General features: G+C 35.0%; 1 protein-coding gene across 1 annotated transcript in view; it reads left to right on the forward strand.

Annotated features, from left to right (window-relative positions):
* Nucleotides 1–17,922, forward strand: part of LOC145669008 (uncharacterized) — a gene marked incomplete in the record, with an annotated part of 761,869 nt that overhangs the window by 631,481 nt on the left and 112,466 nt on the right. The window contains 1 exon segment of the mRNA XM_081737333.1: nt 7,753–7,892. Within this exon segment, the coding sequence (XP_081593459.1) occupies nt 7,753–7,892 (140 nt within the window).

The following is a 17,922-nucleotide window of genomic DNA, read 5'->3' on the forward strand; positions in this document are numbered from 1 at the left end:
TTTGTGATACATTTAAGTAATTAAACGTTTTATAAAACATTTAGCTAAACATTTTGTACAATATTTGTCAAATGAAACATTTTATAAAGCATTTATCTAATTAGATATTTTGTAAAACATTTAGTTACCTAAAGTTTAGAAAATATTTCGGTAATTGAGATTTTATTAAAACGTTTAGTTAATTAAACGATTCGTGAAGCATTTACTTAAGTAAAGTTTATTTTAAAACAATAGCTAATTAAACAATTCGTAAAACTGTTGTTATATCATTATACTTGGACATTTTCTAGAAGTTCTTTATCTATTAAGCGTTTACCTTACAACAACGGTTAAGTGTTTAATAGAGAACTACTTTTTTGAAAAGTAACATTTAGAAGTTTTGCTTTTGAAAAGTAACATTTAGAAGTTTTGCTTTCAAAAGTAATATTTAGAAGTTTTGCTTTTGAAAAGTAACATTTAGAAGTTTTGCTTTTGAAACGTAACATTTAGAAGTTTTACTTTTGAAAAGTAACATTTAGGAGTTTTGCTTTTGAAAAGTAACATTTAGAAGTTTTGCTTTTAAAAGTAATATTTAAAAGTTTTGCTTTTGAAAAGTAACATTTAGAAGTTTTGCTTTTGAAACGTAACATTTAGAAGTTTTGCTTTTAAAAGTAATATTTGCAAATTTTGCTTTTGAAAAGTAACATTTAGAAGTTTTGCTTTTAAAAGTAATATTTGCAAATTTTGCTTTTGAAAAGTAACATTTAGAAGTTTTGCTTTTGAAAAGTAACATTTAAAGTTTTACTTTTGAAAAGTAACATTTAGAAGTTTTGCTTTTAAAAGTAATATTTGCAAATTTTGCTTTTGAAAAGTAACATTTAGAAGTTTTGCTTTTGAAAACTAACATTTAGAAATTTTGCTTTTGAAAACTAACATTTAGAAGTTTTGCTTTTGAAAAGTAACATTTAGAAGTTTTGCTTTTGAAAAGTAACATTTAGAAGTTTTGCTTTTGAAAAGTAACATTTAGAAGTTTTGCTTTTGAAAAGTAACATTTAGAAGTTTTGCTTTTGAAACGTAACATTTAGAAGTTTTGCTTTTAAAAGTAATATTTGCACATTTTGCTTTTGAAAAGTAACATTTAGAAGTTTTGCTTTTAAAAGTAATATTTGCAAATTTTGCTTTTGAAAAGTAACATTTAGAAGTTTTACTTTTGAAAAGTAACATTTAGAAGTTTAGCTTTTGAGACGTAACATTTAGAAGTTTTGCTTTTAAAAGTAATATTTGCAAATTTTGCTTTTGAAAAGTAACATTTAGAAGTTTTGCTTTTAAAAGTAATATTTGCAAATTTTGCTTTTGAAAAGTAACATTTAGAAGTTTTGCTTTTGAAAAGTAACATTTAGAAGTTTTGCTTTTGAAAAGTAACATTTAGAAGTTTTGCTTTTGAAAAGTAACATTTAGAAGTTTTGCTTTTAAAAGTAATATTTGCAAATTTTGCTTTTGAAAAGTAACATTTAGAAGTTTTGCTTTTGAAAAGTAACATTTAGAAGTTTAGCTTTTGAAAAGTAACATTTAGAAGTTTTGCTTTTAAAAGTAATAATTGCAAATTTTGCTTTTGAAACGTAACATTTAGAAGTTTTGCTTTTGAAACGTAACATTTAGAAGTTTTGCTTTTAAAAGTAATATTTGCAAATTTTGCTTTTGAAAAGTAACATTTAGAAGTTTTGCTTTTGAAACGTAACATTTAGAAGTTTTGCTTTTGAAACGTAACATTTAGAAGTTTTGCTTAATGATGGAATATGGGAGATTTAGGATTTAGATTTCTGGGCTTTCAGCATCTATGGCCATTTAGCCCGTCATGTATAAGGGATGACGTTCCTCGACGATCACACTATTCGGGAAAAGGGAAGGAAGAAAGGATTGGGGAAGGAAGGAACCGACCTGGGACCTATAAATCAGGTACCATCTCGGTATTTGCTTGATATGAATGAGGAAAACTTCATTCAGTGTGGTTGGCCTGAAAAAGTGTTTTACACATTTTCGACCGAGTGCCCCAACCGGGAATCGAAGCTGGCGAGAGCGTTAGTGACTACGCTACGCCGGGTCACAGATTGAATAAGCATACTGTCAAAAAATATTCGTTTAAATTATTAATGACTTTACTTACATTAAAATGTGAATAATATACCTCATTTGTTAAGAGCCTGACATACTAAAAATAATACAAAATTTACCATTTTTCTTTTGCTTGTTTATTCATAAGTGAAAGGAGATGATGAAATGCAACTTACCACAATCATAGATAATGTTATTCTGTAACAGAAAATATGTAACTGAAGAATTTTCAGTGTTGCTATCCATAGAAATTACAGTGTTGCCAGAATAACATTTCCACCAGTTAACAGAATAACATTTCCACCAAAATCTAAGCTAAGGCAGTGACTAGAGAAACGAACTCAACTGCATTCGATTACGAACCATGTTGTCTTGGAATCCTGTGAACTATTTTTTTAAGTAATACTTGTATTTAGTTTGTAATAGAAAATAGTATTATACATACAGTTATTAAAATTTAATAATTATGTTATTTAAAAAGTAGTTCAAAAGATACCAAAAGAACATGATACGTAATCAAATGCAGTTGAGTTCGTTCCTCTAGTCGCTGCCGGGAAATGTTTTTCTGGGAACATCGTAGTTTCTATGGATGACAACACTGAAAATTCTTCAGGTTCATATTTTCTGTTGTAGAATAACATTATCTATGATTGTAGTAAGTCGCATTTCATTATCTCCTTTCACTTATGAAAAACAAACAAAAGAAAAATTGTAAATTTTGTATTATTTTTAGTATGTCAGACTCTTAAGAGACCTAATCACTGCGAAATTAAAATACCGCTAATTTTACAGTGATTATGTGATATCTTCAAATAGATAAAAGATAATCAAAATGTGGAACAAGACCTCGCTAGACAATCTTATTTTGCATGAGGTGCCGTTATCACGAGTCACCTAGTAGCTTTCCGTTTGCAGCCATTTAGAAACGCAAAAACAAATGCCGATTTTTTAAATGGCTGGAAGTCGAAGGCAGATAAGTGAGATGTGATAACGGTATCTCAAGTAAAAATGATATTGTCTAGCTAGCTCTTGTTCCACTTTTCGATTATCTTTTATCTATTTGAAGATATGACATAATTACTGTAAAATTAGCGATATTTTAATTTCGCCGTGATGGTGCCTCTTAAGTGCTTATCATCTTTGTCTTTAGTACGAACGATCCGGATTTCATCTCCTGTAGGAGTATCTGTGATTTGGATTTTACTTTATTCTGTAGGTCAATCTCTCATAGATCTAGTGTGCTAAAAACAGTCGGTAAACTGTAAACCATAGAAAGAAACAAACCTTCACATAAGAATGTTACGCCCGCCGGAAGTAAAACTGTGGAGTACGAATATTGAACTTCTATACACGTAGCAGGTTAAATAAATAGAATTCTTCAAGTGAAGAAACCAACCCTGTAAACATCGTTCTTTGGTTCGGAAAGAAACAAAAAAAATCAAATAGAAGAATGAAATAAAATCTAACAATGAAAGTAATCTCATATTTATTTCTTTTATTTTCTTCATTGTTTTTTATATTTACTTTTCTATTGTCCAATCGTGTCCCTTATCTATTATTCGCTTCTACTTTCTATGAATTTGATGCTAGAAGAAATAGGAATTCATTCTTTTGTCGTACAAAAAAAATTGTCTAGAAACCTTTTACTTATATACGTATGCATTTTTTTAAAGATTTGATTTACGCAAGACAGTGTTGCCAATAACGTTAACAATAATGTTACTAAACGTATTGCGAAGAATCGCTAGAAACGTTAATTGTAATAAAAAATAACTATACTAGTTTTCGCTGTACGACATTTAAGAAGTCGCTAAACCGAGCAAAGTAGCTCAAGTGGTAGAGCATTAGCTTCGCATTCGGGAGGTCGCGAGTTCGATTCCCGCTGCCGACCATCCTGATTGGGGTTTTCCAGGGTTTCCCTCAACCCTACCAGGCAACGCCGGGATAGTACCTATTAAAACAGGCCCTGGCCGATACCTTCCCAAATCCTTTCCATTGTTGTTGTTATTGTTACATATCCAGTATAAAATGGCCTCAGAGCTGTATCTGGTAATTGTTAAATAAATAAATAAATAAACCCTTAGTTTAACAATGGTGAACGAAATAAATGTTATCTCTAGAATATATTATCAAATCGCTAAGTTTAGAGACAAAACCCATAAATTGGCAACACTAGCGCAAGATTTTGTTACTATAAAGGTTAACTATAATATTACTAAAAGCAGTTCATGTTACTTCGAGAACAATCGCTTGCCATTTCTGTTTCTTATTTCATTTATTTTTAAAAGAAAGTGAGGTTTCAAAAGAATATCTCTTGTTCGCCTTCTTTTACCTTTTGTCACTCTACGCCACTGTTTCATTTTTCTTCTGGCTACATTGAAACTGAAGTCAAACGACGGAAGTAAAAAAGTCAAGACAGAAAACGAAGTTAAAATGCTACCATTTCTTGTCTTTTTCTTTGATTGGAAAGGTGCAAAAAGCGTTGAAAGGAATAAAAATGGTATTTTTTTTCAATTTTCAGTTTTTATTTGAATTCGCGAAGAAACGAAAAGAAAGCTTGATATTTTTTCTTAGCTATGGAGACTTTCGTTTGTTTCTTTTTGATGTTATTATTAATTTAGTACTATTGTAGACTTTTATTTTTTATTCTAGAATGGAAGCCAATCTTTTTATGTTCAAAATGAATTTCTTTATACCCTTTTTTTCTCTATCAGAACCTGAAACCAAATTGAAAATTAAAGTTAGTCATTTGTCTTTTGTTTGTGTTCGAGCCCTGAGGCTAATGAGAAAATTATTGGCTGATTCAAAAAGTATAGAATTGAAAAATATTAATTTTGTGCGTCTTTTAATTTTTTCTAATATATATATATATATATATATATACGAGGGTGAGTTGGAAAGTTCGTGGCCTGACCTACAAAATTAGCGAATATTTAGATAAGTTATGTTTCATTTTTCCACGTAATCCCCCTCAACCGAGATACGTTTACCTCTCCGTTTACCTATATCACTTATTTTTTAAAAAATGAATCCTGTAGCTCTGCAATATATCCCAGTATAGCACTTTTCACCTCTGCATCCGAAGAAAATCGGTGACCTCCCCAAAAACTTTTTCTGGTTTCTAAATAAGTCCGAGGGGGTAGATTAGGCGAATATGACGGGTGCGGCAACAGTTCGAACCCGCAGGAATGAATTTCTGCCATGGATGCAAAAAGACATGTGAACGCGCGCATCGCCTTGGTGATTTTCTCCACGTCACAAATTTCAGTCACTTCCGCCAACTTAGCGTGTTATAAACTTCTCACCTGAAACAATAGAGAAATGAAATTTTACACAGTGACTACCAACGAATATAGCTACGCAGCTAATGTATACAAACATAAAATAATAGCTTCTTTCCTAGTCAAACCACGAACTTTCCAATGTCTCCCACGTGTATATATATATTAGTGTTTCTCTATTAAAGCCAGAGGCTATCACTCGTGTTATTGATGTTTCTCTTTCCTGGTTCTATTCCTTGGTGATAGCTCAACTTCATTTGTATTAATCTCGATACTTGAATTATACTAAAATTTAACTATCTTTGTTCTAAAAAAAAAAAAAAAAAAAAAAAAAAACTTCAAATAACATCAAATGAAGCGTATGTCCTTACCACACTACACGAGTATTATCCATTTGGAAAGCCGTATGACTTTTTTGAACCCTTGAAGACCTGCATAACCAGAAATTATTTCTTTTAATTAATTTAATAGTTTATATGCATTACCTTTTATATTTTACATTATCAGAATTTGTTAGATCCCTCTTCATTTATATAATAATTTTACAAATTAGCAATTAGTTTAAGCAAGAAGTCGTACATCAATTTATGATGGTAATGGTTTCTGTCCTTGCGGAAATGGGTTCGATCGTCGTTTGTGTTTGATCTTGGTAAAGAAGATTGGCTAGCAGTGGCGGATTCAGCCTGGGGCCGGGGAACCCTAGGCCTACCAATTTCTGAGTGACAAAAACAATTTAGTCTATTATTTATATATTTTCTTAAAGTTTATAGTAAACTCATGATATATCTATTATAGTCTGGGTTCTGACTCTGCCCCCCAGTTTTTACTCCTAGATTCGTCACTGATGGCTTGCATACAAACCCGAAAAACGGTTCAGATTCCACTTTAAACACTACTCCTGTAGACTAAAAGAAGATGGATCTATGCCAGACGCCGAACTAAGCCAATAAATAATCTGATGAAACAACTTAAATAATGATGTCCACGTTCCAGAATCTTGAACAAATAGCTGCATGATTCTTCTATGTGTTGAACCCAAAATATCTTTAAGTTGATGGTGGATAATAATCTGCGACCATGCAGTATATTCCAGATCGAGCGTTACCTTTTTAGGAACGACAGAGTAGTAATAATAGTACATCTGTCTTATCCCAGGCATTATCTTTGGATTTTCTCTCTGTCTGCTCATAAATTTATTTTGTCAACCGTTAGATTACCTTGTATATAGTACAGGGTGTTTCAAAATGAATATCGGGAATTTAAAGCTTTGTAGTATTTATTACAATTAACTTACAGCTATAATACATTAAATGGAAGAGCACCTTAAATGGTTTTATACGCACGCCTTCGCCGCACTGTTTCCTTAGTCTGCCGTTAGAAAGCGCTAGTAGCAAAGATGGCGACTAGTATTCAGAAAGCTTTTTGTGTTTTACATTTTGCAAAGACTGAATCTGTAGTTACAGTGCAACTAGCTGTGTGGAGAATTTTAAGGAGACGCTTACAACTGCGTCCTTATCGTTTGCAGTTGCTGTAAGTCTACAGACTACGGTTTACGTGCCAATTTCGCAAATGAAATATTGCTGTATGTCGATGAAGATTTTCTAGATCGAGTCGTCTTCAGCGATGAATCGACATTTCACCTAAGTGGCAATGTGAACACTCATAATGTTCGCATCTGGAGGTCAACAAATTCCCACGAGATGGTAAAGTTGCAACGAGACTCCTCTAAATTGAATATGTTTTGTGTCATATCCCGGCGGAAAGTTTATAGGCCTTTCTCGCCTATCGACTTTAATATGTGCCGTGTGACGAATGGTGGTCACATTGAACACTTGTAGCAAAAACTGTTTGAGTTGCTCTTTCATTTGTTGTATTATTTATAATTGTACGTTAAATGTAATAAATACTACAAAGCCTTAATAAAACTCCGATATTCATGTTGAAACACCTTGTACATATACAGTGGCGTATGTAGGGGGGGATTCCGGGCTTAAGCCCCCCGAAATCTTACTTACTATCGTAAAGTATATGAAATATCTTGCAGAATTTTCACATTTTCAGGCAAAGCCCTCCCAAGACAAAATCGTAAATACGCCACTGTACATATATAATACAGAATTTTATGTAATTTAGAAATCAAAGAATAAAACGTTTCGTCGCGACTCAGGTTTATATTGAAGAGCTAGTTGTAGAAATTGTACTATTTCCCCCCCCCCCCCTTTCGAAAGATTTTAATATGAAATGAGGAGTAAGCATTAGTTATATTGAAGTAGGGGAGATTGGGAAAGACTCACTAATAAACATTTATGAATTTATGTACTTGTTTCCTTTAAAGAGAAATTGTGTAATTTAAGCTTTGTGTTTTTGTGTCTCTTCACAGGGAAGCGTTGAGCAGTTTGTGTGAGCGACGGGGAGTGGACATTAGCTGTATAAACGTGTTTTTGGATACCTCCAATGTTCCGCTGCCTGTTCTCACAACGCAGACCAACTGGCTCGGAGGGAAACATCTCATCATACGAAGTAAGTACTTTTAATACTGATATGCTCTGAGGCTTCTGTCTCAAAGATCGGTTCCAGCCCATTTTCTATTAGTTGGGTTGAACTTTTTACAAGTGAGGTCAAGGATAGGGTGGACAGTTCATTTCCTTTATGGTTTATGGGTAGGGATATATGAAGTGTGAAAATTAGGGGACAAAAGTGAAAAGAATTGGACTCAGAGTTGTATTATGAATACTTTATATACATTGCCATCATCATAATCATCATCATAGGTATTCTGCCATTATTAGCCAATCACTTCTCACAAACTGGCAAGGTTCCGCACACCACAATCCTCAGCTAACCTCTCTCTTGAGGTAGGAATTTTCTGCTTTAATACTGTGCAAGAATTGTAGCCTCTATCGGTTCTTCCTCTTTTTTTCCTTCCGTTGTATTTTATAACAGGTCTCGCAAGATACAGTTATTTTCTAAACAGTGCTATAAATACATTCTGTCTCTCTTTCTATTTTCTTTTAAAAATTTACATTCATTAACGTCTTTTTCTCCCCTGTTTTCCTTGCATTTCTTTACTGGTTTTTCGTTCGCTCCACTCAATTTCCTCGATTCCTCTCTTTATCTCACTTCGGGGTCCCGGGATGGAATCCTGGTGGGAGAACATCGAAATTTTAATGCATTACTGTAGTTAGGAAAATATTTGACTTTAACGTCCCACAATTATGCCCTTTAGCCTAAGAGAGACAGATGATTAATGCAAGTGAATGATGACGGAAGTATTGGTGGAATGAAAATGTGGGAGGAAATGGGAGTGCCCCGAGAAAACCCACGAAAACGATGTTGTTCGCTACAAACTTACTTGGTCGAGAATCGAACCAGGGACCCCACGCACCAGAGGTAAGTGCCTTACCACTAAGCTACCGTGCCTCCCCTGTTGTAGTTAGAATCCCATCTTAAACTGTAGATCCACGTGTCATTTAGCCTTGATGTTGGAAACGGGCTCTAACTTCAATAAATAACGAAAACAAAAATCCATTCTTCTCCACAACCACATTTCGAAAGCCTTCAATTGTTTTCCGTTGCTTTTCAGAGTAAATGATCTTTCTTTGTAGAGTACAGGACACACTGTAGCTTAGTGCTAGAACAATCAGTTTTAGTGCAAGGGATCCGTGGTTCGATACCAGGGTATATAAGTTTGTGGAGGACAACATTATGCCCGTTGATTTCTCGGGGTTCTTTCGTTTCCTTCCATATATTTATTTCACCAATTCAAATCATTTACTTTTCTTAATAATCTATCTCCTAATAGCACACAGGGAGAGTAATTGGGACAGCAAATTAAAGATTTCACTGTTATTTTGGAACAGTACAATACTCTATAACAACAATTTTATGTATTTTAACTCTTTATTCTAAAAATCCACAAAACATACTCTTTTCCTTCCTAAAGTCTTATTTCGCCGTTCTTGTCCTTGTTTGAATTTTGCATTCGCCTATCTCCTTATGTCTGAGAGGATTTTGTACGATGTTGACAGAAAAGTCAGATGCTTCGATAATTACTACAAACAATTTCGTCGCCTTTCAATTAACAGGAAAAAGCGACAAAATTGATTGTAATAATTATCGAAGCATTTCTCTTTTGTCAACATCATATAAAATCCTCTCAAACATTCTATTAGCAAGATTGACTCCATACGCAGATGATATTATTGCAGATTATCAGTGTGGATTTAGACGAAATCGATCAACTATCGACCAAATATTTAGCATTCGCCAAATACTCGAAAAAAAAAAGTGGGAATATAATACCCCGGTACATCAACTATTTATTGATTTTAGAAAGGCGTACGACTCGGTTAGGAGAGAAACATTATACAACGTTCTTACGGAACTTGGAATACCGAGAAAGCTAATTAGATTAATTAAGATATGTTTAAATGAATCCCAAAGTAAAGTCCGGGTAGGAAAATTTTTGTCCCCGACCTTTCATGTCGAAAATGGCCTGAAACAAGGAGATACGCTGTCGCCATTATTATTTAACTTCGTTCTGGAATACGCTATAAGGAAAATTAAAGATAGCAACCAGGGCCTACAGTTGAACGGTATTCACCAGGTTATGGCATATGCTGATGATATAAATTTAATAGGGGATGATAGGAGAACAATAGAAAGAAATGCAGAGATCTTATTAAATGTTTGCAGGGACATGGGTTTACAAGTAAATGCTGAGAAAACTAAATAACATGGAAGTTCGTCGGAATCGTAATACGGCAAATGATAAATGTGTTAAAATATCAAATAATATTTTTGATAAAGTGGATACTTTCAGATATCTAGGATCAATGTTAACAAACGAAAACCATATTCAGAAAGAAATTAAATGTCGGCTAAAAGCAGGGAATTCGTGTTATTATTCAGTTCAAAATCTTTAGTCGTCGCGAATTCTGTCGAGGAATTTGAAACTTAAAATATATAAAACGATAATCAAGCGATCTCTTTAGGTTCTACGCCAACAATCTTTCTTACGGGAAAGTCTGTTCCGGGTTTGTTACCCAGTAGACCCCACTTACGATGTTGATTTCGTTAGCGTGAACAACCGTGATTGTTTTCGGTGTTTACCAAACGTTTCGTGAAATTAATCCCTAATCTCTTTCTGAATAAGGTGTAGCAGTAGTTTTCAGCGAAGAGAATTTTGGCTGAGAAGAAAACTAACCTCAGTTACATCTTGATGTACTGTGAATCGTTCCAAAAAAAAAAAAAAAAAAAAAAAAAACTTAAATTTCAAATTACGTTGTCTTTAGAGAGACTTATTGTAGAAGATAATTGAAGACTTCGTTAAACCGCTGAATTAATATAGTTTCTAAAATAGATTTATTTTTACTTTGAAATGAACGCTTTGGCGAGTTGAAAGAAAACTTCATTTGCAAGTCCAATCTTTCTTGAAGGATATAATCCCATTTGCATATTCTTTTTCTCCTTCTTCGTTTCACTTCGTTTGTTTGTTCTACTCAAACGTTGCAACGACTAATTAAGTCTCTTCAATTCTTTTGTGTCCATATTTTGAAATTTCCACTTCTCAAAATCTAATCTTACATCCGTTCGTTTCTTATCACACTTTTAAGATCTACTTAGTTCAACCTTCTTTTCATTTTGTCCTCTTCTTTATTGCCTCTTTCTTTCTTTCTCTAAATTGTTTCTGTTTTACTTCTCTATTCTGTTTTGGATTGTATTTATAACTATAACATTAATATATGTGTATAGGTTGATATGGACAATAGTCCGTACCGTATATCATTTTCTTGAATCGCCAGATCTAAACATCTATGTTGTAAAGTTTTGTGGCCAGACATGTATAAATATGTTTTTCTATGCAGTTCAAATGTAATACGCAAGAAGCGGACGTATTTTCAATTATAAAGAAGGAATTAAGTACAAATAGAAAGATAATGCAGAAAATCTTCGGAAAATACAGCAATTTAAATATATTCTATTTTGTGTGTTATCATTGAAACATTTAGTGAGTAAACTGCGTTTTAATTGGTTCCAAAATTTCTGAAATAACTAACTTAGGGCAAATTAGATGTTGTATATTATACTATATATATTCTTTGTAAATAACTCAGAATACAGAAGGTTGTTCGGTTTTTAACAAAGGTACAATGGATCAGTGCTAGGGTACTCACCTCTTGTGTGTAGGGTCCCTGGTTCGATCCCCAGCAAGTAAGTTTGTGATAGACAATATCGTGTTCGTAGGTTTTCTATGGGTACTCCCGTGTTCTGCCACATTCTCATTCCACCAACGCTTCTATCATCATTCACTTGCTTTAATCATCCGTCTAACGGGCATAATCGTGGGACGTTAAATTGAAAGATTTCATTTCATCAGACCGATTTTGAAATATACGCTTTTACGAGAAACTTTGCCACTACCACCAACGAATGTCGTTGGAACCCTAGTACTGTAGATTCTTGCCCTAGATCGAAGTTTTCTTGGGAGGCGCGGTGGCTCAGTGGTAGAGCATTCACCTCTGGTGCTTGTGGTCCCGGGTTCGATCCCAGCTCTCGCCAAGTGAATTTTGTGGTGGCCAACACCATGCTCGTGGGTTTTCTCGGGGTTCTCCCGTTTCTTCCCACTTTCTTCATTCCACCATTTCACTCATCTCTCATCATCACCGTCTCCTTTAGTCTAACCGGCATAAACGTGGGACGTAAAACTCAAAGATTTCATTTCATTTTTTCGAAGTTTTCTTCAGAGCAAACTCCGATGAAGTACAGGCAAGAGAATTTTGTCCCACCCTTCGCTGCAAGCTTTCCAGCGACCAGCGATGGTGTTCGAACGCAAATATTCGAGATTCCTTTTCAATAAGTCAGGGCCACACAAATTCATTGGGCTGGTGCCAGGACTTTTTACAGGAATATTTTGAAACGGAAAGATACGGTTTCCTAATCTCCATCCAATTTTTTGGTATAAAAATAGAAATGTTTTAGCAGCATAACTTGTAACCTAGTCCATACGGTTCCTCATTTAATTAAAAAAATTAAATGAAGTCTTTAAGTTTTACGTCCCACAATTACGCCAGCTAGGCTAAAGGAGACAGTGATGATGAGGAATGAATGAAATGGTGGAATTAACAAAGTGGAAGGAAACGGGAGAACCCGAGAAAACCCACGCACACGGTGTTTATCCACCATAAAGTTCAGGCGCGAGCTGCGATCGAACCAAAGACTCCATGCACCAGAGGTGAACGGTCAACCACTAAACCACCGCGGCCCTCCTCATTTAATTAGGTCAGCAATGTATAGTAGTAGGATGTTGATCCGAAAGACAGTATCTTGCATTTACCCATTTTTCTTTATTAATCTTAGGCACCAGAAACTTCCCCGCGTAACAAAATCCCATAAAAATCATTCACTGACATGAGAAACTTCCCTAGCAATGGCAAACAAAGTACTACCGTCCCTTCGCATCGCTTTCACGGTATGTCAGCGCCCAAATATGCCCACTAGCAGTGAGATAAATATGTGTTTCATCCATTGTGACGACTGCCTGGCATTTGGACCCCGTTACATGATTTTCAGTTTCCTGCCGTTCGCTTTTTGTTTTGCAATGTGACACGGGAGCATATAGTGTACGCGAGTCTTGCGGACACATCTCAACCGGAGTCCTTTACGGATGATTGTGTGCAGAATTGAGGAGGGCCAAATTGAATCACTGGTTCATCGCATGTTCAATCGTTAGATTTTCTTGGGATATCAATCTTCGGAACACGTGCAGCACCCCTTGCAGAACCTCTGGTCCCTGTGGATTTCACTTTACTTGGAGATCTCTTCCTAGTGTTTTTCGTGGGCGAATCTTTCGCTATGGGATAATGGTTTGTATAATGGTCCACAATAACTTCTGCATTAATTATCCCGAGTGTTACCGGTGGCGTCGATTTCTGAATAACCTAGCTAGCCCGTTCACATATATGTGTTTTATTACAATATATCCGAGCAAAAATATCCAGATTTCTGGGAAGAAACAAGCAAACTTTGGAAGGGGGGGGGGGGCTCGGCTGCCCAGGAACTTCACTCATGCACAATGGTTCCACTTAAACTGGAGAAATTGTTATCCTTCGTTTTTTGTTATCATTTATGCATGAAACAAACGCCTGAGAGATATACTACTCCGTATACAATGATGTTGTGTTTGAATGTATAACTGGTAAGATATAATGCTTTGCCTTTTTAAAATTTCAACGCTTCCAGTGTACACCTGAAAAATGTAATAAAGAAATAACGGCCACATTTTCAAAAAAAAAAAAATATTCAATTAGAACTGAACAATTTACACAAAATTTGGAATCGACCAGCGAAAACGCCACGTTTCTGGCAGTTGTGGTTTTCGAGAAAAAAGTGGTCTTCAAAACTTTTCTTTGAAGACAGATATATAAACCTAGCATTTTAGTATATAGATTCTCTGAAACGTAAGTCTGTTCTTTTGAGAGGAAAATGTTATTTTTTTTTTAAAAAAAAAAGCAACCATTGTAGGATGTTTTTGTGTTGACCTTTAGAAATTTCCCAGTTAACGTGAAATGTGTTCATTGCTTTTAAACAAGAATACATATAGGGGAGTCTCTCTCTCTCTCTCTTTCGTAGAGTCAGCTAAAGTGAAGATTCATAGGAAAACACACTGCTGGAGGGCCGACTGTTCAACATAGATCTTCATTTGTTTTTGTGTAAAACTAACGCACTGTATTACAACTGTAAAAAGTCTCCAACCTAAAACATGTATAAACACGAGTTTTATCGTGTTCTGGGCTTCTGAGGGGTTCATCCTGTTTTTAGTATGTTGTGGGAGTCCTATAACTAACAATAAAATTTGGATAAAAGGCTTAAGTAAATGGTCTTTATGTATTATATGGTTATGAATATGTTTTTCAGAATTTACCCTCTAACGGAACAAACACGTAAAGTACCACTGAGGTTTCCACGTGCCTTCCTCTTCTTCTTCTTTTTTTTTTTACTTTCTTCCCATTCGTTCTCCCACGCAAAGCGTACTTTAACGAAGTTCTTCCACCCACGTACTCGCTAACACCTACATTAAGTTTTATATATGTATATATACGCATGTGTTCTTAGCAGACACACGAAAATTTCTCTCTTATAGCAGCATTTCAGTGCGGCATCAGAATGCTGAACAAGGCTTCATGCAATTTATTCAGCGAAAAAAAAATATATTAATTCAGCAATTTCATTACAGATGGCGCAAGCGTCGTAATATCTGAAAGAAGATTTTATTAGCTGTTTCGGGGATGAGTTTCTAATTCTGTTACGTAATAGATTGCTAGAAAATTCTCTTAGCTTCTTTATCTAGTTATGTGCGTTAAGTATCTTGAAAACTCTTTAAAATGTGGAAGAAAGCTAAATAGATCCAAGAATAACGAAATACTACGGACTTCTGTAGATTTTATAATGCCCATGAACATCAGTTTTGATATTTGGGCCACGCTAGTGAACCCTAAAGTTTAATGTTAGTCCGTCCGTCCGTCCGTCCGGTAACTGTCACAATAACTCTTAAACGAAAGCGAATTTTTCAAAAAAAAATTGTTTTTTTTTTCAGTAGATCAGCGGTCTTCAAACTTTTTGGTCTAAGGGTCACACTGACTTTTCTTTAAATCTCAAAGGCCAAGACCTAGCTATAGTGACTGCGAGGTCTCCTGAAACCTGGGCTGTACACCAATCATAGAATTGTTTTGCCTCACATGTGATGCATCGGAAGAATTCGGCAGCTTTGTGGAGCCGCCTTCTGAACGCATGCTTCAGAAAACATGAAATAGCAAAAGTGTATTAACATTGTTGCCAAACTCAAAAGACATGGCGAACGAGCGACAAACAAATAAATAAAATAAAATAAAATAAACAATTGAAGAACTATAACGCGAACCCTTGGGAAATGTTCTCCGTATAGCGCGAAAGACGACACAGCGTCAATCTGACAACACTGTACCCTCGGGAAATGTTCTCCGTATAGCGCGAAAGACGACACAGCAGCAATCCGACAACACTGTACCCACGGAAAGTGTTTTCCGTATAGCGCGAGAGACGACACAGCAGCAATCCGACAACACTGTACCCACGGAAAGTGTTCTCCATATAGCGCGAGAGACGACACTGGCAAAGTTTCATTGATAGCAGTTGACGACAGGTACACATCCTCGCACTCTATTGGATGCTGAAATTGATAGCTCTAGGTGAAGCTTCACAACTCCGTGCAATCACTATAGCTCGTAATACCAACGTACTGTAGCGCCGGCGCCTCTTGTGAGGAGCGGCGGAATTACGCGAAACGTCAATTATGTTGAAGTATACAGCGCCATGTTGTAACGAGTAGCGAAACTAGAAGGTGTTGTGGAAAAATTCTGCTGCGTGATCGCTAGTCTGAAAGATTCCAGTACTTTCGAGTGTTTTGGTGTATCTTTTACCCACAGGTATAAATATGGCAAACAACCGAGGTTTGGACAGTTCCAAATTTTGAATGCGATCTGAAAGGCAAAATATAGTAGTGTAGTATATTTTATGACTGAATTTTCTTAGTAAAAATACAGTGTGTCTAATTGTGAGTAGATAAAACCCGTGCATTCTATTTATTCAGAACTCCAGCGATTATGATATAAAACCTTTTAGGATTTATGGTATATTTTTATACCATGGCGTAGTATCGTCTTTGACCGCTTATTTAGGTTCTATAACAGGTATTTAAGCCGTTTTTTTTATTAGGTAAGTCCGATACTACGTCATGGTAACAGAAGTTACCAAAAATCCTAAAAGGGTTAAAGAAGGATTACATGATTGCAGCAGCAGAAGGAATGTGTCCAGGCCTCTCAACACGATAGGTGAGCGCTACGCCACTGGGGTATTGTGTCCTATACAAGTGATCTGGAAACTATATAAATTCAGCATACTCTTTCTCATCTGGACACAGAAAATTAAGGAGGGACATTGTGGCTCAGAGGCAGAGTAGTCAGTTCTGGTGCGAGGCGCCCCTGGTTCGAATTCGAGTACGTGTATTTGTGGTGGATAACGTCATGTCCATTGATACTCTCAAGAGTTCTTCAGCTTTCTTTATCATCCCCATTCCACTAATTCCTTCATACTCATCTACTCTCACTATTCGTCTCCTTCAGCTAAAGAGCTGTCAATAAAACAAAGATTGTATTGTAAATAAAACCAAGATTTGATTGTAAATAAAAGAAAAATTATGTTGTAAATAAGATTCCGTTATAAATAAAACAAAGATTTCATTGTAAATAAAACAAAAATTCCGTTATAAATAAAGCAAAGATTTTATTGTAAATAAAACAAAGATTCCGTTATAAATAAAATAAAGATTTCATTGTAAATAAAACAAAGATTCCGTTGAAAATAAAACAATGATTTGATTCTAAATAAAACAAAGACTTCATTGTAAATAAAACAAAGATTCCCTTTTAAAGGAAACAAAGATTCCATTATAAATAAAATAAAGGTTCCATTTAAAAAACAAAGATTCCCTTTTAAATAAAACAAAGATTTCATTTCATTTCGTTTTCGGAAGAAGGAAATTATTATATTGACTTTGTTTCGTCTTCGGAAATATTTAACTACTATTTCTTAGATGTATACGAAAAAGGAATTATGAATGGTTAAAAGGAAAAAACAAGTCACTAAAAGCATGTTTTAGCCTCTGCTCTTTACAATGTAGTCGTAGTCTTCTTCTCAACCAGTGTAAGAAGAGCAATTCAGTAGGAACTAGACAAGGACATCAGTTTCTTCGCTGCTGCCGGCCTTCCGTATGTCTTGTCAATATGTTGTTGGACTCCATATATGTATCCCACCACCTCCCACACTGGGAGAGTATCTTATTTCGCATCATCGACCAGACTGCCCAGTCCAGCTCACAGGAAAAAAAAAATAATAATAAGTGAGGGCATTTGGGAACTGGAAGTTATGAACTGAAAATTCAATCCATTTTTATCGCCTTTTCCACCATCCTACGACACTCTTGGGAAGTAATATTCTAATATACAACATATTTACTTGCAAACAAATTCCATGTTAGATAATACACACTTTGTATGCACTTCCAACAAGTAAAAAAAGGATTAAACAAATACAGTGAATGAGAATTTTGTTTATTATATCTATATTTCCATTTTCAGGCATAGGTCAAAGGTTAAGAATAATGTCAAATTACCATAGATGTGTTATTCAATCTTTTTACTTTGTGCCTTTCTTTGAAAGCATACGTCTGACCTTACTGTTCTAATTAGCAATTTTGTATCTTATCAAAACGTTGTTTAAGCGTAGCAAACGTAAAAGTTGAAGTAGCTAATGGATTTATTCCTATGAGACCACACTGTCATAATTAATATCTGCGTAATGGTTGAAATTAAGCTTTGAGTACACGTTGAGTGCCTTTTTTTTATTTATGAAATACTATTCATTGATTGGTTGCTATTAACGTCCTTCGCCAGCAACCGAGACCTACGATTTAAACTAGGATATGAAACATTGTAATGTGTTCGATGCCATCCCA

The sequence above is a fragment of the Thermobia domestica genome, chromosome 13 (assembly GCF_964235325.1).
Source record: "Thermobia domestica chromosome 13, izTheDome1.hap1.1, whole genome shotgun sequence".
NCBI lineage: Eukaryota > Metazoa > Arthropoda > Insecta > Zygentoma > Lepismatidae > Thermobia > Thermobia domestica.